The 25,533-nt window shown below is 39.6% G+C and overlaps 1 protein-coding gene across 1 annotated transcript in view; it reads right to left on the reverse strand.

Annotated features, from left to right (window-relative positions):
* The window catches only part of LOC139452254 (telomerase protein component 1-like), a 68,386-nt gene extending 45,597 nt beyond the window's left edge, over positions 1-22,789 (reverse strand). Inside the window, exons 1-26 of the mRNA XM_071233651.1 lie at positions 22,704-22,789; positions 21,669-21,764; positions 19,573-20,213; positions 18,531-18,665; positions 18,188-18,349; positions 17,485-17,581; positions 16,161-16,372; positions 14,759-14,895; positions 13,892-14,049; positions 13,511-13,620; positions 12,790-12,880; positions 12,121-12,268; positions 11,535-11,715; positions 10,193-10,351; positions 8,943-9,017; positions 8,141-8,286; positions 6,641-6,712; positions 6,259-6,423; positions 5,477-5,653; positions 4,785-5,027; positions 3,763-3,876; positions 2,827-2,947; positions 2,142-2,324; positions 1,711-1,886; positions 1,186-1,333; positions 3-179 (exon numbers count right to left, since the gene is read on the reverse strand). Coding sequence (XP_071089752.1) covers positions 3-179; positions 1,186-1,333; positions 1,711-1,886; positions 2,142-2,324; positions 2,827-2,947; positions 3,763-3,876; positions 4,785-5,027; positions 5,477-5,653; positions 6,259-6,423; positions 6,641-6,712; positions 8,141-8,286; positions 8,943-9,017; positions 10,193-10,351; positions 11,535-11,715; positions 12,121-12,268; positions 12,790-12,880; positions 13,511-13,620; positions 13,892-14,049; positions 14,759-14,895; positions 16,161-16,372; positions 17,485-17,581; positions 18,188-18,349; positions 18,531-18,665; positions 19,573-20,213; positions 21,669-21,741 — 4,101 coding nt within the window. The 5' untranslated portion in view covers positions 21,742-21,764; positions 22,704-22,789. The remainder of the gene's footprint in view (positions 1-2; positions 180-1,185; positions 1,334-1,710; positions 1,887-2,141; positions 2,325-2,826; positions 2,948-3,762; positions 3,877-4,784; positions 5,028-5,476; positions 5,654-6,258; positions 6,424-6,640; positions 6,713-8,140; positions 8,287-8,942; positions 9,018-10,192; positions 10,352-11,534; positions 11,716-12,120; positions 12,269-12,789; positions 12,881-13,510; positions 13,621-13,891; positions 14,050-14,758; positions 14,896-16,160; positions 16,373-17,484; positions 17,582-18,187; positions 18,350-18,530; positions 18,666-19,572; positions 20,214-21,668; positions 21,765-22,703) is intronic.
* Positions 22,790-25,533: the final 2,744 nt, after the last annotated feature.

Raw genomic sequence — 25,533 nt, forward strand, 5'->3', positions numbered from 1 at the left:
ACCTGATTGTTGAATGGGGTCTCACTGAGCGTCTTGCGATGTTCTAGAAGAGTTGTTCGGACAACCTCAGCCTTATCAAACACATCCAGGCCACCAATGACGATCTCCTGAGTGTTGAGACGTTGTAGAGACTTGTGGCACTTTTCATTGTCCACCACAGAGAGCACAAACACCACATTCTGAAACACAAACACACATTCTGAAACACACATTCACAAACACATGTTCTGAAACACAAACACACATTCTGAAACACAAACACACATTCTGAAACACAAACACATGTTCTGAAACACAAACACACATTCTGAAACACAAACACACATTCTGAAACACAAACACACATTCTGAAACACAAACACATGTTCTGGAACACAAACACATGTTCTGAAACACAAACACACATTCTGAAACACAAACACACATTCTGAAACACAAACACATGTTCTGAAACACAAACTCACATTCTGAAACACAAACACACATTCTGAAACACAAACACACATTCTGAAACACAAACACATGTTCTGAAACACAAACACACATTCTGAAACACAAACACACATTCTGAAACACAAACACATGTTCTGAAACACAAACACACATTCTGAAACACAAACACATGTTCTGAAACACAAACACACATTCTGAAACACAAACACACATTCTGAAACACAAACACACATTCTGAAACACAAACAACACGTTCTGAAACACAAACACCGCATTCTGAATCACAAACAACACATTCTGAAACACAAACACACATTCTGAAACACAAACAACACATTCTGAAACACAAACACCACATTCTGAAACACAAACTCCACATTCTGAAACACAAACACCACATTCTGAAACACAAACACACATTCTGAAACACCAAAACGTGTGGCATTGAAGATCTTGCTTCTGTTTGCTTTATGTATTTACAGTATCACAGACATATGACAGCAGCCATTCCGGCCCAGATGGTTGATTTCATGTACAATGTCAGACAAGAGTGAGTGATTGTTGTTTAACAGTCAGGATTATTCCAGCTTTATCACAGTGGCTCGTAAAAACCTCAAGTCAGATTTGGATACTTACGGTACCATTTCAATGTCTGAACACTGGCCATGATTAATCATAGGCCATATAGCTGTAACATTCCTGATATAATTCAACATCTATGGTCTAACTTACCTCTGGCACCGGGTTGGGGAGCCACTCCATGTTGTAAGGTTGGTGGGCGTTGTCCATCAGGTCAAGTCCGTCCATCACCACCACCATCGTGGAGCCACACACCTTTCCTGCTTCCTTTAACAGCTCTCCGAACTTCACCACCAGGTTCCTGGAACAAACAATACTCTTACAGACTTCAACAGTAACTTCACCACCAGGTCCCTAGAACAAACAATACTCTTACAGACGTCAACAATAACATCACCACCAGGTTCCTGGAACAAACAATACTCTTTAGACTTCAACAATAACTTCACCACAAGGTCCCTAGAACAAACAATACTCTTCAGACTTCAACAGTAACTTCACCAATGCATGAGGCCTGGTGCATGTTGATCAATTAATTGATATACTTCGCAACTCGACAAGATATATTTCAATCAGTAAAGGCATATGTGCTCTAGAATATGCACCTTTAACAAGTGTATGTTCTGAAAGGTGAATTTATCTCAAATTTATATAATTTCAGCAGCAAATGGTACTCACTTGAAGTCTTCCGGTATCTCCGACTGCAGACCAAACAGTCGGTTGATCTCGTGACACAGGCGCTTAACGGTGGCCATGATGTTCTGTGAGCCGGGCGCGGCACCAACCATGTGCACCAGGACAGTGGAGGCGCTGTCACAGAACTTGGACTCGATGTAGGAGTGAACAAGGGAGGCCTGGGACGAGAATGTACTTACATTAATCATTGTAAATGTAAAAGCAAAATTAAAATGTTACATTACATTCTATCATGGAACGTTGATTAGCATCTAGTCGGAGAGACTTAACACATGACATTGAAAAACACCAAATACTAGTTCTTCAAAAGAGGAACAATTCTTCTTCTTTTTCTCAAAATCCCCATGGAAAACTGTAAATGTTTTACAAATGTGTAAATGTTAAAATAATCATATATTTGAAAATGAGCATACCACGAGGGATGTTTTCCCTGAACCTGGTTTTCCAGCCAGTGTGATGATACCCGACTGTATCTCCACTATCTTGTTGATACAATCCTTGATTAGGGCCTTCCGACCAATGAACTGGGCCTGGCGGCTGTTGACAAACGCTCGATGCAGCTTGGCAATGTGTGTGTCCTCATCAAGCATGGCCTCCTGGGAGATACAATCATAAACCGTTCTACTTTCCTCAGTTTCTTGTTATACAATATCAATAAGAATACGAAAGTATCATATTCATGCCAGTATCTGAAAATATAGTTTGATGCAATGTATATGTACATATCATTCTGTGATTGTATACAATCTCATCCAAATCTGGCTTCCACAGGTGATATCGCATAGGTGAGATTAAGCAATATCTCTTGGGAGATATGGAGATATTGCACCAATAAAATTGCCTCACATTGCTTTGCAGACAATTGTTACATGACCAGTTACCATGACATCACAATCAAATGACATCACTAATCTCTTGCCTCGGAAGCTATTTATCTGTACTTTTTACACTCAATTCACTGGTTATTAGTGTTAACAAACTGAACAAGTTTTTTGAAGATAAATAGAATCTCACATTTGTGTTTGAATAACATAATGTTTTTACAATGCCACCAGTAGCAAGTATTTCCAACCGTTCCAGCAGCCACTTCCTGCTTACCTCATCTGGGTACTGGTTTTGAATGGCAGCCCACAAGTTGTTGAGAACTCGCATCCCGAACTCGTTAAGTCCGCTGGTGATGGGCTTCTGGTCCACAGAGCCCCCCCAGGTACAGGGATAACTGTCCACAGGAAACCCATTTACATTAAGTACCCATTTACATTAAGTACCCATTTACATTAAGTACCCATTTACATTAAGTACCCATTTACATTAAGTACCCATTTACATTAAGTACCCATTTGCGTTAAGTACCCATTTACGTTAAGTACCCAATTACATTAAGTACCCATTTACGATAAGTACCCATTTACATTAAGTACCCATTTACATTAAGTACCCATTTACATTAAGTACCCATTTACATTAAGTACCCATTTGCGTTAAGTACCCATTTACGTTAAGTACCCAATTACATTAAGTACCCATTTACGTTAAGTACCCATTTACGTTAAGTACCCATTTACGTTAAGTACCCATTTACATTAAGTACCCAATTACATTAAGTACTCAAACTGCAATATCAGTCACAAAGCAGGGATGGATAAAATGATCTTCATGATTTTCAAATGGCCAGATATTTACCAATTGATGCATGAGTTATATTTAAAAATTAATTTTTCTGAATTTTCATTTTCATTTTTATCCCACCAGTATGAATCAGTTATGAGGGTTATAAATGGCCATTAGAACCCTTCAAGTTTAATACATTGAGGCAGTTGTGTATGAAGAAAATCACATCAGAATTCATCTGTTGTGACTTTATTCCTTCAATGAGTGAATTTCGTATGTCATCATTATCAAATCCTCCCCAAAATGTCAAAATTTTATAGAATTTGTTACAGGATAGATCTAAATGTAGAGATAGGAGGCATGATTTCACGAGCCTTCTCCATTGATATCTTTATTAACAAATGACTCCACTTGCTGACTTACCCATCGTAAACCTCCAGACCACTTGCTCGGACACGAGTCTTCAGGCGCGCCAGTCTCTCTCTGCTGCTCTCGGTCTCAGTGGTGAAATCAGTTACAAACTCCTTAGGGACATCTCTGGAAGCAAAGAGTAATTGTAGAGACCAGGGACCTGCATATTTGTAACATATTTGTAAAATATTCACCATAACGAAATTTATTTTAAGTTCTTGCATAAAAATATGCCTGAAATTATTAGTAAAACCTATATAAAAAAAACACTATGAGTACCGTATTCGACATAATAAGCGCCACGCTCTAATAAGCACCCAAGGCGATATTTGCTAATATATTGGCTAGTGAACAATCCCAATTAGCACCCCTTCCGATTGATCAATGTACTCGTGTGCTATATGAACCCTTAATTATGGGCAGTTAAATTCTGGAAAAATATATCTGTCGTATACAAAAAATTTCAGGCTGTCAGCAGAAACCACGAAATCTTTCAACTCTTGTTTTTTTCCACCAAAATAATATTCTAATCAGAGCCCTCTATTTCTAATTTTGCGAGCGCCCTGGGCGCTTATTACGTCGAACATGGTAATTTTCTATGAGTCTTTATTTATCTTTATTTACTGATTGAATACTGGGATCACATACACATCAACTCTACTGCAATGAATAACGCACAGAAGTGCTACATCTCGCTTTTTGTAGCTAATTAAACATGTGCATCCCTATTGTTATCTGACATATGAACAGATGAAACACATCACCAACCAGCTTTCAAAATTCACTCTAGTCTGCAAGTCCAAGACTACTAAATTGTGCTGAGGACTAGTAACAATGATGGAAGTCTTCACTGACTAGTAGAATTTGATGGTTACAATTTTGAATCAGTTGAGTTTGCTAGAAATTGAAACTGAATAAAACTGAAAACAATTTTGTCTCGTTCAAGCAGGACAAGCTATAAAGTCTGAGGACTAGTGAAATAAAGCTTCCGCTAGTCTTAAAAAAAATAAATTCGAAAAGTTTCCAACACCAACCTTTCAAACGTGCTGTCTCTGATGTAAAAGAAGGATCTCTCGCGGACCTTGTTCGGCTGGGACAATGCCGCTGAGTGCATCTCCAGTTCTGTTACAGATGCTCCAGGCGGGTAGTTACGGACCCAGTCAAACTCGGCAGTGTCCGGCACCTCATACTTGTCTGGAACCCAACCATATCGGTTGCCAAGGATACCGAGGAAGAACTGACATTTGGTCAGCTCCTGAAGACACAGGTCCAAGGTTCTGAAAATGAACATTGCAGTTATCTTTAAATAAAACAGAATCGATCGGTTGATCTGACTTTGTTACCATGGTTACCACTTCTCAGTATCAGTGGATGCTGCACAAGGCTGCTGATGAGGGGTTTCGATACCAATAAATTTCTACATTGTACGTAAAATAATTTTGTGAACATGACATTAACATCAATATAAAAACACAAATAAACAAAATATTTTTTGTTAAATAAGCAAAAGCTAAGTACATTGTTTTGTTACAATGCACAACAAAGAAATAATTAGTGTGAGTAGGGTTATATTTGACGTACTGCATGGACTCCTTCTCAGTATATCTCGACTGAGCTTCAAACAGAGTAGAAAATTGTAATATATGTTAACGTAAAACTGCAAACCATATGTCAAATTAAATCAGACACTTAAAAAAAAAATACAAATACATAATTGCTGGCCTACCTGTTGAGCTTGGTCTGTTCCTCCGTGACGCCCCACCTGAGATCCACCTCGTACACGTTGATGAAGTGTTTCCGGCCACGCTCCCGCAGCTCGGGGAACACAAATCGGGTCAGGAGGTCACGTTCCCCATGCATGTCCCGGAACGTTGATGAGATGAACACCCTAGCTGTTCGCCATCTGTAATATATCAACATTCTTTAGCTGTAATTTCGTATCTCGTTGACATGGTTGTCCTTGTTAAAACCTAAGATGTATTGACATCTCCTTTTCCCTTATATGTGAGGGACTGCCTTGGTGTAGTGGACAGATGATCTGCCCAGAGAGTGGACGGTCAGTGGTTTGATTCCTAGCCCCGTGAATGATTGCTTGGCTCGGAGTGAGTGTCCTGTTTTTGTTAGTTGTTGAACACCACACTCAGCAAATTTCCAGCTATATGACGGTGGTCTGTAAATAATTGAGTCAGGACCAGACAATACAGTGGTTGACATCATGAACATCGATCAACACAATTGGGATACGATGATATGCATCAACCAAGTCAGCGAAGCCTGACCACCCGATCCCGTTAGTAGCCTCTTACGACAAGCATAGTTGCCCTTATCGGCAAACATGGAGTGCTGAAGACCTATTCTGTGGGTGGAGTCGGGGATCTATGTTAAACTGCGGCATGAAATCTCACTATAAAAACACATGCATGCATGCACGAGCACACACACAAGGCAAGGCCGTCTAGACTTATCTGTTGTATTCTATGGCTTAAACGTCCATTCCACACTACCTACCTGGGCATCTGGGCTGAGATTGGCAGCACCCTCTCTGGAGTGACCTTGACCTGCCCCTTGTCGACCTTCTCAAGGGCAGTCACCACCACAGACTTCAGCTTGAACGCCTCGTCGATGTTCTCAACATGGAGTAGCTGACCTCCATCTCCACGTTCAGCAATGAATCTGTGATCAGAAGTTTTTGTGAAGATAATTACATTTTAAGGACCAAAAAATTGTAAAATATAGACTAATTATTTCTCACTCAAGCCCTAGTAACAAATAAAGCTTATGACATGGTTATTAAGAGACACATGGTTATCAAATAAACATCTGTAATTCATTCCAAATTTTCATATAATTTTCAAATCATTTTAATCTTAATTTTTGTTGCTAAGGGTACCTGAGAATCTGGTCGCTGAAGCCGGTGATGTAGATGTCATTGTCATGCTCTGGTTTGATGTTCTGAGCAAACCTGAAATCAAATTTGAGTGATGAATACCAGGTGTACGAACACAGGAGATATAGGGGGACAACTCTCCAATGGGTTTTCTGACAATACACAAAAGAACCTTGATCTTTGACTGAGCTTGAACAATTAGGTAAGGTACAGAACACTTTCCTACTAAAACATATTTATATATATGCTTCCTTTTAGTTTCATCTTACTTTCACAAATTTGCTACACCTTCAGCGACAATGGTATTATTAATAATTGATAAATACAATGGCATTACACAGTTGCGTCTGAGAATTCTAAAGCATTTGCATTTCTGATTTCTGGAAATGTTATTATAGAGAGCATATAAGGAAACCGTCAGTCCACCTGAAGCATGTTAAAAGTGTCCTTCAAGAGAGTTAGTATATCTTACATTTGACAACCTGTGTGCGAGAAAATATAGGAACTTAATTTTTCTCTGACTAAAAATGTGGCCATGATACGTAATTTAACTGTTTGATCAAAAGAAACATTAGACACCATTGGACATCTAAATTGGATGGCAGTAGATATATGCACCTCCCTTTCCAGTATAATGAGATTTGTTTTCTGTTTGTTTGTTGTTGAAAAACAACAGTCAGCAATATTCCAGCTATATCACAGAAGCCCTAAAATCCAGTCTGAACCAAACAATCCAGTGATTGATATGAGCCACAGCTTGATAGGAGCTACGGCTCACGCCAAACGGGGATGATGACACGCAACCGACCACGTCAGTGACCACCCAATCCACTTAGTCAACTCATACAACAAGCAAAGGTTGCTGGAGACCTAATATAACCCAGAATGGAGAGGTGAAACACACTTACAAACCTATCACCGCGTTACCCTATATTGCATTACGTTCCTGACAACCTCTGGTAAACCTGGTAACAAGCTCATCTTCTAAACCTAGGTTTTAAAAAGGGTAACTTCTAAACCTGCTTTGAGGTTTTACATTTCAAGTGTCATACCCAGGTTTTCCACTTGACATTTTACAAACTGGCCTCTTGATATGAACACAATATTCATTTTTGATTGGTTAAAAGTCACAATTTAAAAAAAAAATTAAATGCCATGACGTGAATCACACCTGCAACCTCACACATCGTGTTAAGTTTTGTAGCCCACTGTTTTCCCACTAAGCTACTGGGGCAGGTGATGAGAAGATGTTCAATTTTACGTGTCATGACTCCAGCTAGTCCATGCTGCACACTGTTTTACTCTTGCACGCTTTGACCGAATTCCTTTTATACCAAGGGTTGTTTTTTCTGGCATTACTTGCATTTTTAAGTTGAATAAAACACGCCTCCAAGGTCTTAGTTGAAAATGTAAAACCTTGAGCTCAATTGCAGTTTTACATTTTCAATCAAAACCTTGGAGGTGTTTTTTATCCTATACACAGCAACTACTTAATAATCTTACCCGGTGTTTCTCCCTGCGAATGACACACTGCAGTAAAGCAGGTTCCGGTTGACCACCTGCCGATACATCTTCAGGAAGTCTGACATCACTTGACCTTTGTCAGAAGTCGGGTCAACGCCACCACTCAAGATGATCAGATTGTCCACCTGAAAGAGATACATGACATGATATTGGACTTCCATGCCATTAAGTGGTTCAAGGTTATGTACTTTCATAGCGACATGCATATATGTGCGTGGCAAGGCTGTTTGTACTATTGCTAGCCCACTGAGATACCATGCTATAGTTAAACATGGATACCCCACTTAGGCACAGCATTACTCCGAGCCAACCACCAGTCCTTGTTTCGTCCCCTTAGCTGAGCACCAGACAGGGAAACAACAAGTATCATCTTTTAAGGTATTTTGGTATGATGCGGCCAGGGCTTCAACCACCAATCTTCCACTCCCCGTGCAGATGCTCTATCCACTAGATAATGGAGGTGGTCGAATGAATGAATAAGCATAATAAACTGACTAGGAGTGAGTGAGTGAGTGAGTGAGTGAGTGAGTGAGTGAGTGAGTGGGTGGGTGGGTGGGTGGGTGAGTGAGTGAGTGAATGAGTGAGCGAGCCAGTGAGCGAGTGAGAAACCAAAGCAAACTTCCATTCAATATTCTCTTGATTTTTTAAAACGATTTCGGTGTTAAAAATAAAGCCTGGATATTTGTCTTCACTATTTGTCTTCATTATTTGTCTTCATTATTTTCTATACAAGGATGGAATCTGACGATCTGACAACTCGATGTTCTCATGTCAAGCTCACCTGTATTCTGTCTCGAAGCACCTCCACCAGCACCTGGAATGGCAGCCCCTTCGTCAGCGGGTGTCTACCACTCATCTGAGGAACACAAACATCTCTTACCAGCATGGCACACACAGGTTGTCACAGAACCAAAGTACAGTGTGGAACCTAATCTGAACCTAAGGCATGACCAATCTAAACCTAAGGCATGACCAATCTAAACCTAAGGCATGACCAATCTGAGCCTAAGGCATGATCAATCTAAACCTAAGGCTTGACCAATTTGAGGCTAAAAATAATAATAGTTTTGGTTCTCAGGAACATCATCATAAAGTCTGCCGCACATTTCATTTTTATTTCCATTCTTGACTTTTGACATTTATACCTCCATATAATTGTGTCATATCTTCAATACCTATTGTATATATATTTATATTATGTAGGTCTCAGATCCATGGGAGGACTCTGATCCATGGCTGAATCTCACATCTATGCCAGATTCCATGAATGAGGCAGATTTTGGCGTAAACTCTAAGATCTATGGCAGATGATAAAATAATATTAATAATAGGCAATTTCTATGGCGCTAAACATCATATAGATTCCTATATAGTGACAGTCTTTAGATGGTCAATGTTGTGATTTCTATGTTCTATTTTTCATCATATCCCCTTTGGAACAGAATCATCAGTGCAGAGATTGCATATCGATACTTTTCTTACAAACAATCCCCGAAATTTCAACGTAGAAATAATCATCTTCTGCACCATCCTCTCAGCTGGAGTTAATAAAATCCTGAAAATGTTTACGCTTCCCAACTTCAGATTCAGTGCCTTTACATGTGGAACTTCTTGAATTCTTAAAATGTTTGATATTATTTGGCATTAGGGTCTTTTGATACTGGTTTCTTCCTCTTCCAGCTTGAAGCCGCTATAAGAAAAAACATTCATTTTCAAAGGTTTCCAGCTCCATTGTTTCCTTGACTTTTCGCTGTTTTTATCGGTAATATAAACTTGACGTCATCATAGGCAAGGAGTCGTGATGTCATCTCATATGACATCATATTACAATTGAACTGATTGTCCATTCATGGATAAGACATTATTGCAATCATGACATCATATAACAATGAGAATCTGCCAAGGATTAAGTCCCGCCATAGATCTGAGTCCTACATGTATACCTCATACAAAGATAGTTGATGAAATCGGTACATTCTGGTCTTCCTATACTTCAGCATGGAAAGAGCATTCATTGAAAGCAACACCTACCTCAGATATGGGAGAATTAAGTACAGTGCCCATATTGTCCAGGATTGTGCCCTTAGCGATGTCGATGCTGGCGTAGTGGGTGTCGTTGTAGACGACCAACATACTCTCCTCACAGGAGTGCTTGCACATCAGGCCCAGCAGAACAGCCACCTCGTCCATCTAAACACAACACAATGGTGATGTTACCATGAGAGTAGACAGTTGGTTGGTAGGTTTGTTGTTTAACGCTGACTCAGTAATATTCCAGCTATATGACAGTGGTCTGTAAATAATCGAGGCTGGACCAGACAATCAAGTGATTGATATCATGGGCATCGTACCACGGATGGTCAATAGAAGCTGTTGACATCATGAACATGAACAAAAGAAAATGATATCATGAAAGAAAATTACTTTTCTATGATTGTAAAATATATTGGTTGCATGTAAGAGAAAGTTGCTATCATGTAAATCATATAAGATATTCTTGACATCATAAAGAAAATATTGCCATTATTACATAATTTAATAATTTAATAATTTAAATGAAAGAAATGTTAGTAACTGGCAATATCTTTTGTTATCTTGGCAACTATGCATAGAAATTGTGTAACGTAACTGTCAACACCACAGCATGTAAACATCAATACAAACCAATGTAAAGGGCAAGTGAAGTTAATATAGAAGCTTTGCAGATCTTAATACTTTAGAGCATATTTATTCACAAAATTAAATTTGAAAAAGTGAACAGACGATTAAAAAACGAAAGGGGAAATCATCCCCCAAAATAAAAAATCTGTCACGACCAACATAGTAATAAAACGCTAGTTACGGATTGTTAATTGTTATCATCATTATTCAAAGGTTATTCCAAACACGTACAAGGTATGCAATGTTGTTAATTTTGCAGGAATAACAGAAATAGCAGAAACAGTATATATGTAATGGCTGAGAATCACAAGATAGACTAACGCGCCAAACCTATCAACCAATGAAAACAGTTGTCACTGCTGCACTGATAGCTTTAGATCACGCCCCCAAAACAGTTTGTTTTGGAAGCTGATTTTGGAGCATGTCATTTCAGCACTTTTACTTGGACATCAAAATACTATCTACAAATATTATGAATTTCTCTCGGAAATTGACTGAATGTATCTGGGAAAATTGATATTCGCAACACATGACAAGAATAATTTTTCAGTATTTTTTTTTTATAATTCATGCGAGATTGTATCACAGAATCAAGTGACCCTTGACAAGAAATGATACCTGATGCTGACAACAATACATGTTTATCTGCAAACATGCCGACGGGAATGATGATTATGATTCATATTATTATTATTATGTTATTAGTGTTTACCATTCTCGGCTTGCCAAGTCCTCTCGCTGCAGTGCACGGTATTTTCATCTCGTCGCCAATGTCACAGAAGATGATGGTCCTGCCTCTGATGGGCTGAACGTTGTAGACCGTGGCGATCTTCACGGCTGTGTCCAGGGCCTTGCGGTACCGCACGATCAGGTTCTGGTCATAGGCAACCTCACTGCAAGTACATCAGTCACTCCATCAAGTTCCCAACCATCTCAAGGTCTCAAATGTATTCTCTGTCATGTTCAGGTGTAAGATTTATGTCCTGACGAACAACACCACAACTATGTCATGGTAATTACCCTCCCCTAATGTTTGGCATATTTCTGAATGACCCTCCCCATGTCCTTGTACATATTTTTCATGACCCTTCCTGAAAATACAAAATGCAAACATACTTTATATTTTGTTATAAAATGCACATTTTATCTTGACCCTCTTCACATATGTGTACTATTTTTCATGACCCTCCCCTAGAGACTGTCATATTTTTTGGTGGCCCTCCCCGACTCCCTCTGACCTACCCACCCCTATAATAAATGACTGGTCCCTAGACAATGACAGTGGTCCTGACACTGACCTCGTGCCTTGCTGCTTCTTTTTGTCTTTCTTGGTTATCCACCACTTGTCCTTTGCTCCCCGACCTCTGCCTCCACGACCTCTGCCCCGACCCCGAGTTACTCCTGATGCCGTAGCATTGCTCTCAGCTTCCTGTATAATGTCTTTTTCTGAAATAATCAAAACGCATGAAATACTCATATCCCCTGCCAATATGACTTGATAGTTGTGTACAAGGCAAGAATTATTGTACATTTTCCAAGATCCACTCCAGAAACGAGCACTACCGCCATTTTCAGGCTAAGTCAAAGTCGTTGCCATGGAAACTCGATAAATAAATTTTTCAAAAATCCAAAACTATCAATAGGCACAGTGACCACTAGATCTATCCATGTGACAAGTTTGGTTAAGACATCTTTCATAGTTTTTGAGTTCTACTCTACAAACGAAACATGACGGATGGACGGACGGACGGACAGCACCCATACCTATTCCTATATCCCTCTTCAAACGTGGCAGGGTATAATAATAGATGAAGACATGTCAGGAACCAGAGCAGTCTTTATCCTGTGTATAGTGCTTGGGGTGAGCTGCTTCAATGTTACAAATATAGTTTTGGGAAACACTTTATTCCAATATCAGGACCTCAGTATGTGCTTGAGACACAAATTGGAGGGATGTGGAGACTTACGATTTTTCTCATAGTCCTTCTCCAACTGTGTGAGCACTTCATACGCTGAAAAGAAACGGAATGGGAACTGCTTGCTGTTGATGACTTGGCGCTGTAATACGAGAATGGTGAGAATACAAGGATTACACACAATCTTAACTAACTCGTAAAATCACAGATGACAACAAAAGAATTTGATTGTCATGCTGCGAATGTAAAAAGGAACTGACAAACTGTTTTGTCATCGAGGTTCAAATAAAAGCAAATCCATGAAACTGATACAATAACTCAAACAGTGTTTCAGTGAGCTTTACAAGTGTCAGGTTGAGACTTCTTTATCACTGTTATAAACAGTAACAAAGATGTTAAATCTTTAACATTAGACTTACATTCTTAATTTAGACCACTGCTACATGAAAGCAGCATCAACTATGAACAGCAGTGATTGAGTGAGTGAGTTTGGTTTTATGCCACTTTTAGCAATATTCCAGCAATATCACAGCAGGGACACCAGAAATGGGCATCACACATTGCACCCATGTCGGGAATTGAACCTGGGTCAACCAGTAGGCTATCCGACCGCCCCACTATGAACAGTAACAAGGAATGCATAAAACGTACACCCTTGTTGAAAGAATTTGGAAAGTTCATATGAAGTCATAGCTTTGTGAGGTGAAATCTCGGTGTACCAACACAGCACCTGCCATGCTAAGAAGGGAAGCAATGTGTGTGGGGAACGCACCTCATTGGTCAGCCTGGACAGAATGCTGTTGTGATGTTTGGGGGAGATGCCAGCTTTGATCAGGTTTCTCAAGTTCCTCAACATCGCCATGAACGGCAGCTTCTTGTGATCTGGGGAAACAAGAAACAAAAGTGAATAATACATTTCTTGAAAAGGTTCTCTAAAACCATATCATTATTCTTTTAAACAGTTTCAATAAAAGAAATAAAAATCGAAATTACACATACAATTGTTTTAAAAACTGGTTTATTCAATCTTAAAAGATAATAAACTCCTAGCAAATATTCATCTGCAGGATACTTGAATTCAAAAAGAGTTCCCCCTTGCTATACATTTTTCGGACACTGGTGATTAGGATCTGTGAATGAAGCATTAACCAACCAATCAGCTCCTCCCAGACAGCGGCCTTGTTCCCCTTCATCGACACCTGTGTTTCCCACGTCTCCGGCACGGGAAGCTTCATCCTCTTGCCTGACCTCTCCTCCTCCCAAGTCCCGGGAAGACGGCTCGCATAAAACTCTTCTAGCGTGGAAGGGTACCTGGACAAAAATGCAGATGATACTAAGTATCAACACTTAGACAACCCCACTATCCACACTAACACTACCCACTATCAATACTTACACTACCCACTATCAATACTTATACTACCCCACTATTGACACTTACACTACCCACTATCAATACTTACACTACCCCACTATTGACACTTAAACTACCCCACTATCCACACTTACACTACCCACTATCAATACTTACACTACCCCACTATTGACACATTACCCACTATCAATACTTACACTACCCCACTATTGACACTTACACTACCCACTATCAATAATTACACTACCCCACTATCCACACCTACACTACCCCACTATCCACACTATCACTACCCACTCTCAATACTTACACTACCCCACTATCAACACTTACACTACCCCACTATCCACACTTACACTACCCCACTATCCACACTTACACTACCCAATATCAATACTTATACTACCTAATTATCCACATTTACACTACCCCACTATCTACATTTACACTGCCCACTATCCACACTTACACTACCCCACTATCCACACTTACACTACCCCACTATCTACACGTACACTACCCACTATCAATACTTATACTACCTAATTATCCACACATACACTACCCTGCTATCCACACTTACACTACCCTGCTATCCACTCTTACATTACCCCATTATCAACACTTCCCATTATGAACACTCACTTCTTGCCAATGAGACACATGACGTGCTCCACAGGCTCCTTGATATGCAACTTTCGGATCAGTTGTTTTAGGGAAAACGTCTTCTGCTCCAATGTTTCCTCGGTGTCACTCTCCTCATCGTAATTTACATCACTCAGCTGAAACAGAGCAATAACCAGCGGTCTGTCATCCTCTTCTTGAAGAAATTAAACAAGATCAGTAAAAACACAATCTGTCTTATTTGAAAATTAAATCTACATGTACACACAATACACAGAATCAGGATACGATACATTACAGAGTGAAAGACACAAGTAGATCATGGAAAACTAAAGAAAAAGGTTATTTGACGCAATTTAATAAATAAGACAAATGGGATTAATTTACATCTGCTCAGCGGCCGGTATTTGGCCCCAAGTTGGCAGCATATGTCAGTAAAATTTCCCAAATTGGAATTAAGATGTTCCCAATTCATGTTTCTATGATGTCCAAAAACCTATGATCCGACGATATTGTGTCATGAATAATAGTAAAGGGGTATATGATGCTCTGATTGAAAACTGGAAATCCGCAACGGTTGTCCCGGAAACACAATATTTTTTGGAGAATTTTTTAAAAATCTTTGATTATATATTTACGCGGAAGACAGATTTTTCCGAGGACTACTGTTTTAAAAACACACGATTTTTCCGCATTTCCGCGGAGATTTTACATCCCTGTAACATGATGGCTTGGTCGGTTCAGATAATATTCCACTGATAGTAGGACCAATAAAGAGGTAGAGGCCATAATGCTTATTTTCACAATATTGAATGTAATGTCAACAGCAAATCTTTTCCCAATTTAGGGCTCTTAGTTTGGAATCCTATTGAAAATAACAAACAAATACTGAAAAATACTGCAATGCACTGAAATTTACAATGTTTTCCTGTATGCAAATTATGGTTTCACAGTGATAATTGATAATGTACCACAAATCCCTTAAAAATGCCAAATGTCTACTAGTCCTTATGACATCTCAACTATCGGGCAGTTTGGTAAGGGCTACAGGACTAGTGCCAATTTCTGTGGCCGGTTTCATGTCCTGCGTGAGTTTGATGTCAGAGTTAAGTCCATGTGGCACAGGTTCTAGATACTTTTCACTATGTAAAGTCAGGTATTATTCTGAGACCTCATAATGGGAGTAAATCACTGCTTCAAAAACTTGAAAAAAAAGCATGATATAATGTGGCGCTCTAGACCACTGTAGCACACATACTTCCCCTACACTTCGCAAGACCAGGCGCATCAATCTTCCCTTTCATATTCTTCTCCATGACACTGTCTTCCCCGACAATTTCACAGCTGAAGGGTTCTCTTATGAATGGTACTTAATGTTAATGAGTTACCATGGTAACAGTATGTATTCAACCCATGAACTTACCTGTCTCCGTGGTTTCTTGTTGTCATCATCGCTGTCAGACTCTTCGCTGTCACTGTCGAAGAAGGTGCGTTTCTGACCCACCGTTCCCGGTCGCATCATACCACCTCTTCCTCTGCCTCTGCCTCTTCCTCTTCCTCTTCCTCTCCCTCGTCCACCTTCATATCCTCCCTTCTTCTTCTTCTTCTTCTTTGATGAATCCTTGTTATACTTTGCTGTGAAATGTTTTTAAGTGTATAAGCAGCCGTTCGGGTTAAAAAATACATAACATAACATAAAGCACTAAAGTAATAGTCAAATGTTATGAATAAAGACTGAATGTTACAAATAAAGGTCATTATATTGACAAACAAATAATGAATTCAAAATACAAAACAATACCTATGAACAACTCGCAAACAAAATATGTCATATGTAAAGAAAGATGGAGTGAGTGAGTATGGTTTTACGCCGCTTTTAGCAATATTCCAGCAATATCACGGCAGGCGACACCAGAAATGGGCTTCACACATTGTACCCAAGTCGGGAATCGAACCCGTGTCTTCGGCGTGACGAGATAACGCCTTACCCACTCGGCTACCCGACCACCCCTGTAAAGAAAGAACAATGTGTACTAATGAACGTCAGTACACAAAAGGACACTAAACTGTTAAGGATGCCATGTGGTACTGCAATTTGTAAAATCAGATATGCTGGTTTCAACCCAAAGGTCATTCGGGACCAACTCAGGTTATTCCGGAACAAGCCGAATAGCCACTCGTGCCCCTCTCTTGGCCATTTTTTGTGACTAGGTTCTGTCTAAGTACAAACAGGCATAGCTAAAAGAATTGTCGACACGTTGCATTATGATTCACGTATATTTCTCCCATGTCATATATATTCCAGATGTGATTTAAAACACATAGGGACTAACGGTATTAATATAGTACGATTGAACACATTTAACTTTATCTAGGATATATTTTTAGTTGCAAGATCTGTAAATAAAAAAATCATTCCTGAGGGATTCTTTGACTGAAGTACTTGAAGTCATATGCACAGTCTGATTATTTGTCATATTTTCGCATATCAGATTCATCGATAGGGGGACGAATGACCCAGATGTTAGAAGCCTTGATGCTGTATGGAGGTGTTCTCAGATCTTCATGCAGCGAGGTATCGTATTGCAGAAAAAGATCTGACTGTCATGTGACCGGATAATATTTACAGTTGCACAGACACAGTTTCAGCCACACAGCTCCTTCATGCGCTGATGGTGGTGATACGCCAGAATGACAGTACTGAGAACGAAGATGAATGACTGATGGTGGTGGAATGGACGACTTACCAAGCTGGTATTTGTCGAAATCTGGAAACTTTCCCACCATTACTCGTCTCAAGGTTGCAGGCAGTGCCCCGAATGTCAGACTGTCATCGTGAAACGCCTGAGATTAATGAGAAAAGTTGTCAGATATAAAAAATGACTTCTATTTTGCAGTCAGAAATTTTAAAATTCAAATTATCACCTGAAAGTTTAATAATTTTTAACAAAAAAGATGAGATTTGCTGCCTACAATGATAAAAAATTTTGGGGGTATTTCTTTATTTTGTATTTACCAGTGATATATATACATACATCATATAAGTCATACCCATGCTGGAAATCTGCTCTTATTTCATTCCGATGTGTGTGTGCGTGTGTGCGTGCGTGCGTGCGTGCGTGCGTGCGTGCGTGCGTGAGTGTGTGTGCGCGCGCTTGTACTAGCCCGGACTGATGCCGATTCATACTGCTAACCCACTCAGATACCATGCCGCAGTTTAACTTGAATACCCCACTCAGACACAGTATACTGACTCCGAGCCAACCAGTCCTTGTTTTAGCCCCTTAATGCCGAGCGCCAGACAGGGTAACAACAAGTAAGATCCTTTAACGTCTTTTGGTATGACGCAGGCGGGGATCGAAACCTCGGACCTTCCGCTCTACCACTAGACCACGGAGGAGGCGGTCTAACAAGAAATAGACACACAGAAGACAGTAAAATCATCCTGACCTGGTAGATTTCCGCCACTTCAATCCAGTCGGAGGGCAGGTTGATGGAAGCAGAGAAATACTTTCTCATGTATGGCCGACACAACTTGACATTCGCAGCCAGAGCCAGCAAGAAGTTGGCTGTAGTTCGGATGTTCAAGCCTTTCCTTGTGTGTAAGGCCACCTGAAAATCAAATAACAAAAGGCATACAAATATTTCCCAGCGAATAAAACTTGAATGAACTTAGGAATGATTAAAGTGAGAAGCCAAACACCAAGGGTGCATCGACATGCTTATAGCTGTCTTCAATACATTTACAGCATGTGAGAAGTGTTCAAGTTAAAACTTAAGACCTTGACCTTACCTTCAGAAGAAACTCAGGGTCATAGGTCGTGACCTTTTCTGACATGGCAATGAGATCTATTCTGGCTTTATCCTTTGAATCCTTGAAGTTGGGTGCGCAGATAAGGGATGCACTGACAGCATTGATAAATGCATGCTGAAAAATAATATTCATCAAAAAATCATTAGTATTATATAATAAGTAGTATCAAGCATATTGACAAAAATGATAGAGTGTATGTTTAACATGAGAAACATAAATGGCTTCGGCAAGATCAAATCTTATTAGCTTCATTACTTACGATGCCTATTTGAACATAAACATCAATTTTAAGAAGACAATGATCAAACTAGTCAGTTATCATTAGCGCCTTGATCATAACCATCAGGATGATTATCAAATAGCTTGCCAGGTGAAAATTAGATTGGTCAATGACAAAACCTTTGGTGTTCACCAGACTGAGCATGAGTGAGTGAGTGAGTGAGTGAGTGAGTGAGTGAGTGAGTGAGTGAGTGAGTGAGTATGGTTTTACGCCACTTTTAGCAATATTCCAGCAATATCACGGCGGGGGACACCAGAAATGGGCTTCACACATTGTACCCATGTCGGGAATCGAACCCGGATCTTCGGCATGACGAGTGGACGCTTTAACCACTAGGCTAACCAACCGCCCCAGACTGAGCATGAATTTTGCTGATATTTTCTGTAGGTTTAAATTTTATCCTATAGGCATAAACTGATGTTACTATACAAGAGGACATTTTTACAAGACCTAGGATTCAGACAAGTGGCTTAAGTCGCAGACTTAAATTCTTGATGCATTACATATTCAAAATATATTTTTCCTTCATGACAGGTACATCAAATTGTAGAAATGATCAAAACTTGTTTTGCTTAACATGCTGAAACTAAAATTCTTGACCTCATTCTGAACATAAACTGGTTGGCTGACAAAACGTGAATGATAATGAGTTATAATGAGCCTGTATCAAAGTTAATGACAGTTATATTTTATAATTTCTACGACAACGGTCCATTCTAATGATGGTGATCAATCACTCACCTTCAAACCATTCACATCGCAGAGTGGCGCCGTCACCAGGTGTTTACTGACTCGGACATCCTTGTCTGGCGGCATGAAGTTCGGCACTTCAAAACTTTCCCCAGCATACATCCCCGCAAAATTGTAATCAGGGTAGCTTGTCTCATAGGCCTTGTAGTTAAACCCTGGCTCCTTCGACTTCTTCTCCTTGGGCAGTTTGGCCACCTTGGACAACTTGGATGCCTTCTCTCCTTTCCTTAAGGCATCCTTGACCTCAACTGACCGTTTCTTTGGAGGTGCATCGCCACGTGCTGATTTCACTTTCTTCTGTTTTTTTTCATGCGAGTTTTGGCTCGATTTTTCACTATGGTCGTCTTTTGTTCTTAAAGATGGCAATAATAGTGTCTTCGGTAACGAACTTGATAAAAGTCCACCGGTCAGTAGGCCACTGCCGGACAATAAACTGCCACCAGTCAAGGTGGAGGATAGTGTCAATTTCTGGCTCAGCTCTGTGCTCAGGAGAGAACTCTGGGTAGAGAATGATGTGTCTTTTGTCTTTTTATTATCAACATCGGAGGAATCATTGCCTTTCCGCTTACGTCCTGCCTCGCCAGCCTTGGATGTTGAGAGCAGACTTGACCCTCCAAGTCCCCCTCTCAAACCTTCAACAGACAGACGATGGTTACATTACATGCTTTGACTAGGTGATGGAGACAACCAGTCACAGGTGAGAAAGATAACAGGATCGCAAATGACTTTAACATGATGGAGGGTCGGCTGGCTTTTCTCAAAATCAAGTGTTTTTCTTCTACTTTTCAACATTTAACTGTAAATGTACTAAAGATATTATTCTGGTGACAAGAACTTGATATTTTTTAAACTACATTTCTAATAGAAATGATGATGGTAAAGAAAGTATAGAAATACCCATTCAATGTTTCTCCCAATACAGTTTCAATAAACAAATTGATAATATCTAAAAAACACCTTGATGTTTGTTTTTAAAAATGGAGATCAACTTTTACTATTGCGTTCTAATTGTATTTGTCACACTGGTACTAAGTCTCTGTAAAGAAATAAACTAAGGATACATATATCACACGTATTATACAAGAATAATTAAGTCTTGTGTACATTGATCAATCGGAAGGGGTGCTAATTGGGATTGTTCACTTGCCAATATATTAGCAAATATCGCCATGGGCCACCCCCAGGGTATTACATGGTTGGTCCTGTATCACACTCGGTAACCTAGCATTTAATCAGAGCAACCTAGCCACATGTTGGTGAATGCCTGAATGTTTCATGAATTATTCCACAATGTCCTGAAAGGGGGTTGGAAGATCAGGGCCCCTTTTGGCCAACTGGAAACGTCAAATTTTAAGTTGCATAAAAATTTAATATTGGATGAGTGAGTGACTTTGGTTTAATGCCGCTTTTAACAATACTTAAACGGCTGTTGGAAATATTGGTATGAAAATTATCAGATAGGTTTTACAGCTAATAGTAGCCTTTTCTATCTTCAATGTTGAAAGTTTTGTACTTCTGATGTCAAATACACCAAATATAGCTGAAATGAGTGAAAAAGGCAGATTTTGAGAACTTTACATGAAAATCAAAGTATGAGCATTTTTATGAACATCTTCTATTAAAATTAGTTTGGGTGTAAGTTCAAATATTAGAATGAGTGAGTGAGTTGGGTTTAACTCCGCTTTTAACATTATTCCAGTTATAACTTATATGCTTAATGTGGGAGGAAAGCCCGAAGTGATGCAGGTCTCAGACGTTTACCACTTCGGTGAAACCCAAGAGAATGGGTATGGTGCTGACAAACCTAGAAACATAATCGGGGCGAACTGGGATTCGAAACCACAATCACAGGTTTCTGGCATGCCCAAGGGACGCAACTCTGCCCACCGAATCGAGGCGCCTTAGACGACTGGGCCACCCTTGCCCCCTCAAATATTAGAAAAATGCTTAAATTAGCTGCAAAGTCCGACGTTCATACAGTTTGGTCCTCACTCTATGAAGGTTCATACTGCAATGAACTCACACAAAGTGAATGTCAGTTCTAACATGAAGAATAATATCATTTTACATATTAGCAAGAGACAAACCTGTAGTGGTCTCCAACTTCCATTTGGTCAGAAGAGGACTCTGGGTAAGAAGTTTGTCACGTTCTCGTGACATTGTGTCGTCAATATAGACTTCCGCTGAAAAAAAAGTAAAATAAGATGAGTTTGCTTTTCGTGGCATCTGTTTTTCAGTGACTGAGTAAGTCCGTAAGTCTGCTAACTTTGCAGCATAGATCCAATATGAGTTTATAATGTTGAAGCATATGGTATTTGTCTTCCCAATGTACCTCATTTGGCATTGGTAGCAAACAAAACCAGAGTGTGAACCAGACAATCCGGTGACTGGTGTTTAGAAAAACGTCCCACATCATTGAGGTACAATGACAACTGAATGGGCTTCACAGAATGGGCTTCACATATTATACCCATGCGGGAAAAATCAAACATGGTTTTTGGCATGTCAAGCGATTACTTCAACCACTATAAAGACTACATAGACGAGAGCTGCGCTTGAGTCCGGCAATCAAGACATGACCCTACATACCCCATAGCGGCTATCAGCTGCAGACTACTTCACTGCCCTTAATGTGGTTGAAGAATATTACATTTAATATACATAAATAACATGAATTAAATTATAGAATAACATTAACAAATCTTTTAGTCATTGACCATGCACATACTATACATTACGGCTTACATTTAGTACATTGGAATTAATACATTGCTGGAGTCTTTCTGAAGCTAGTACAAGCATGGCAATAAGATGACACAATAGAATCACTTAAGGAAGTCAATTGATTAATTTGGTTAGAGAAGTACATCTCGACACTTAGCTCTAGAACCACAACTGCAATCATCAGTAATATTAATGAACGCCACTTACTTATATTATCCATAGGGAGTTTCTGGGCTAAACACCGGTTATGATCAAAACAAGCGAGGTATAGTTCAGTCCAGAAGCAGGAAAGTAATGTTATTCCTTTGTGGAGCTCTCTTGATTATCGGACGAGAAACTATTATCAAAACTAGGTTTCGAATGTATTTCTCGTCTGACACCACGCAATTGTTTCTTACCTTACTCTAACAACTGTTCAGTTGTATTCGTGCAATCCAGTTAAAATCCCTGACACAGCAAAACATGTAAATACACGCGATTAACCGCGACTGTTGAAATATTTTGCAATAAGTACTTAGCTGGTTAGAGTTACTTCCCTTTGTTTATACTTGCCCAAGCTCCTCCACAGCGCGTGACACCTTCGTTACACTCTCGGGCGAACGGGCTATCGCTGGGAAGAGCTTAATTGATACTTCTTCACGTATGGTCAACGCTTTTATTTATTGGGGATCTTTCCAGTAGGGGCGTATGTATAGACTTGCACATGTATATAAGTAAATTATTATTTTAATTCATATTTCCTAGATTATACAAATGATAAGAAAAAGTTGACCCATGAAAAGACTGACGCCCTCAGTCCTTGTAGGCCGGCTTATCTAGACTTGCCAAGGACTTGGATCTTGTCACTAGGGGCCATAGATATCCATGGTATAGTCTTTAGGCAAGGCTTGAGTAATCACGACACGGTTCAACTCCGGACCATTCGTCACCACTCGCCCCTTTCCGTAACGGGCTTGTCCCGGAAAAAACACCGAGTTGGTCACGAATGACTCCGGCCGGGTTCTGTCTCAAACAATGAGTATTAGTTTAAATCATAATTCCTATATTACATAAATATTAAGAACAAGCTGTTCCTGCAAAAGACTGGTGTCCATAGATATACTGTCCTCTTATATTCACGTACTTATCTAGACTAATTCTTTCTTTCTTTTCTTCGAAAGAACGTTAATACTCTTCTGCTATTTTCATATGGAATCAAGCAAACTAGACTTGGTTAGTTTGATCTAGGATTGCCTAGGCTTTTAATAAAAACATTTCTAAAAATATATATATTCCACAGTCATGGCGCCGGACTATAGGACTTATCATTCAGTACTGTATACATTTTAGGTTAGTGAACAAGGTTCTCGCTGTATAGAATGTAGCTGAGCTACCTGGTACCCTCCGCGCTGTTCGGCGACGATCGTGGTGCCTCATGGTTAAAAAAAACTTTGTTTGTGCACATGTAAGCCTTTGAAGACGGGAACCTTGTTATTGTCCTGTAATAGGCGATGTGTGGTCAGTCTCGCTGACTTGGTTGATACATGTCATCGTATCCCAACTGCGTGGGTCGATGCTCATCATGTCAATCACTGGATTGTCTTGTCCAGACTCGATTATTTACAGACCGCCGTCACATTGCTGGACTTTTGCTGAGCGCTGCGTTAAACAACAAGCAAAACGGTAGTGCTGTCGGACACTGCTAGCGAAAACGACACCAGTCATTGTTGGAGAAAACAGACGCGTTAAAAAAAACGACAAAGGAAATGATAGTAATTGATTATAAGTTATTCTGTGTTGCAAACATTTATAAAGTAGCACAGATTATTTGATATTTTAAAAAACAAAACTTCATACCTGAACAACAAAAATGATATGTACGTTATTTTGCATAATTTTTATATATACCGTATTGCCGGGTTGTGATAGTACAGTAAAAAAAAACCTGTACGCTCTAGGTCCTACAACAGACGTCTGTAGCGACCAGAACTGGGATACGACCAATCCCCAGACCCCAAGTTAACCAAGTTAACAGTACAGAGATATTGTATGGTTTCCTTTACATTATATATTAAAAGACAATTTAACCGATTTGCTTTCAAACATGTTCACACCACAAGTCATCTGAACACGCTCCGTATTATAGATCCTCCCGGCATGACGATGATGATGGTGATGATGATGATGATGATACTTTCCAGTGAAAAGTTGGTTACAAGAACGCTGTGTGCTAAGGAGTCATCAAGATGCAAAGATGAAGAGGAAGGAATTAAAGCTAAAAACAACTATTGTCATGAAGCCGTTACAAAACACATGTCAAGAGATAATCGAATCACTTTGTAAAAAAAACTTTCTCAAAATACTAAAAACATCATAAAGCACGAAGTGCTTTAAAAAGATAACATTACAACATTGTATAGTTTGGGAAAACTTTCATTTTAGGGTGGATTTTCTACGATTATACATTGTTACACAGAAATATTTAGATATATTTAGTATCATAAATGAGTTCCAATATATCTAAGGGTCACTGACCTTCGCCGATTGTTGTTTACCTGTTTATTTACATTCCGAGCTGACTCCACTCATCCGTACCATAGCCAGTGTATTAGCAATGAATCCTTAACTAATTACACAGGCACTGATGTAATCTGAGCCAACTCACCATTTCGCCCGGTACCACCTCACATGGCCACTTGTTGATTCCAGCAGGCACCGCGGGAGGGGGGACAGGGAGGAGTGTTTGCGGTGTGAGGTGACATGAATCAACAAATAGCTAATGAGATACAGAGACTGAATGACAATAAACGACGAGTATCTTTCATCTCCAATTACCCTGGAAGAGGCGATCCTGCTATTTAACACCTCCTCCCTATTCCCAGCCCCCCCCCCTTTTTCTGTCTCTCTAGCAGCCCCTTTCACGGTAACCAAAGACTGACGCTAAGGCTCTGAAGATATATAATTTTGATAGAAACAAGCATGAATTTGAAAAGAATCGCCAGTCAGATTGAAGTTTCAAATCTGAACCTCTGTACAATCTTTTATAAGTCAGGGTTGGCCAGAAGTTTGAATAGTAATACTGACGTTATTATTTTCTTTGTGATGATAGGTCGGCTCGCGTTAAAATATGAAAAAATAAATAAAACTATCACAAAGTACGAATGAACATGTAAAAATACATAAAAGTAATATTATCGATTCGTTTTAATGTTCAAATTTCACTTGTCATAGATGTTTCTTGAATGAAAG

The sequence above is a fragment of the Haliotis cracherodii genome, unplaced genomic scaffold, assembly GCF_022045235.1.
Source record: "Haliotis cracherodii isolate W230 unplaced genomic scaffold, xgHalCrac1.p SCAF_9, whole genome shotgun sequence".
Taxonomy (NCBI): domain Eukaryota; kingdom Metazoa; phylum Mollusca; class Gastropoda; order Lepetellida; family Haliotidae; genus Haliotis; species Haliotis cracherodii.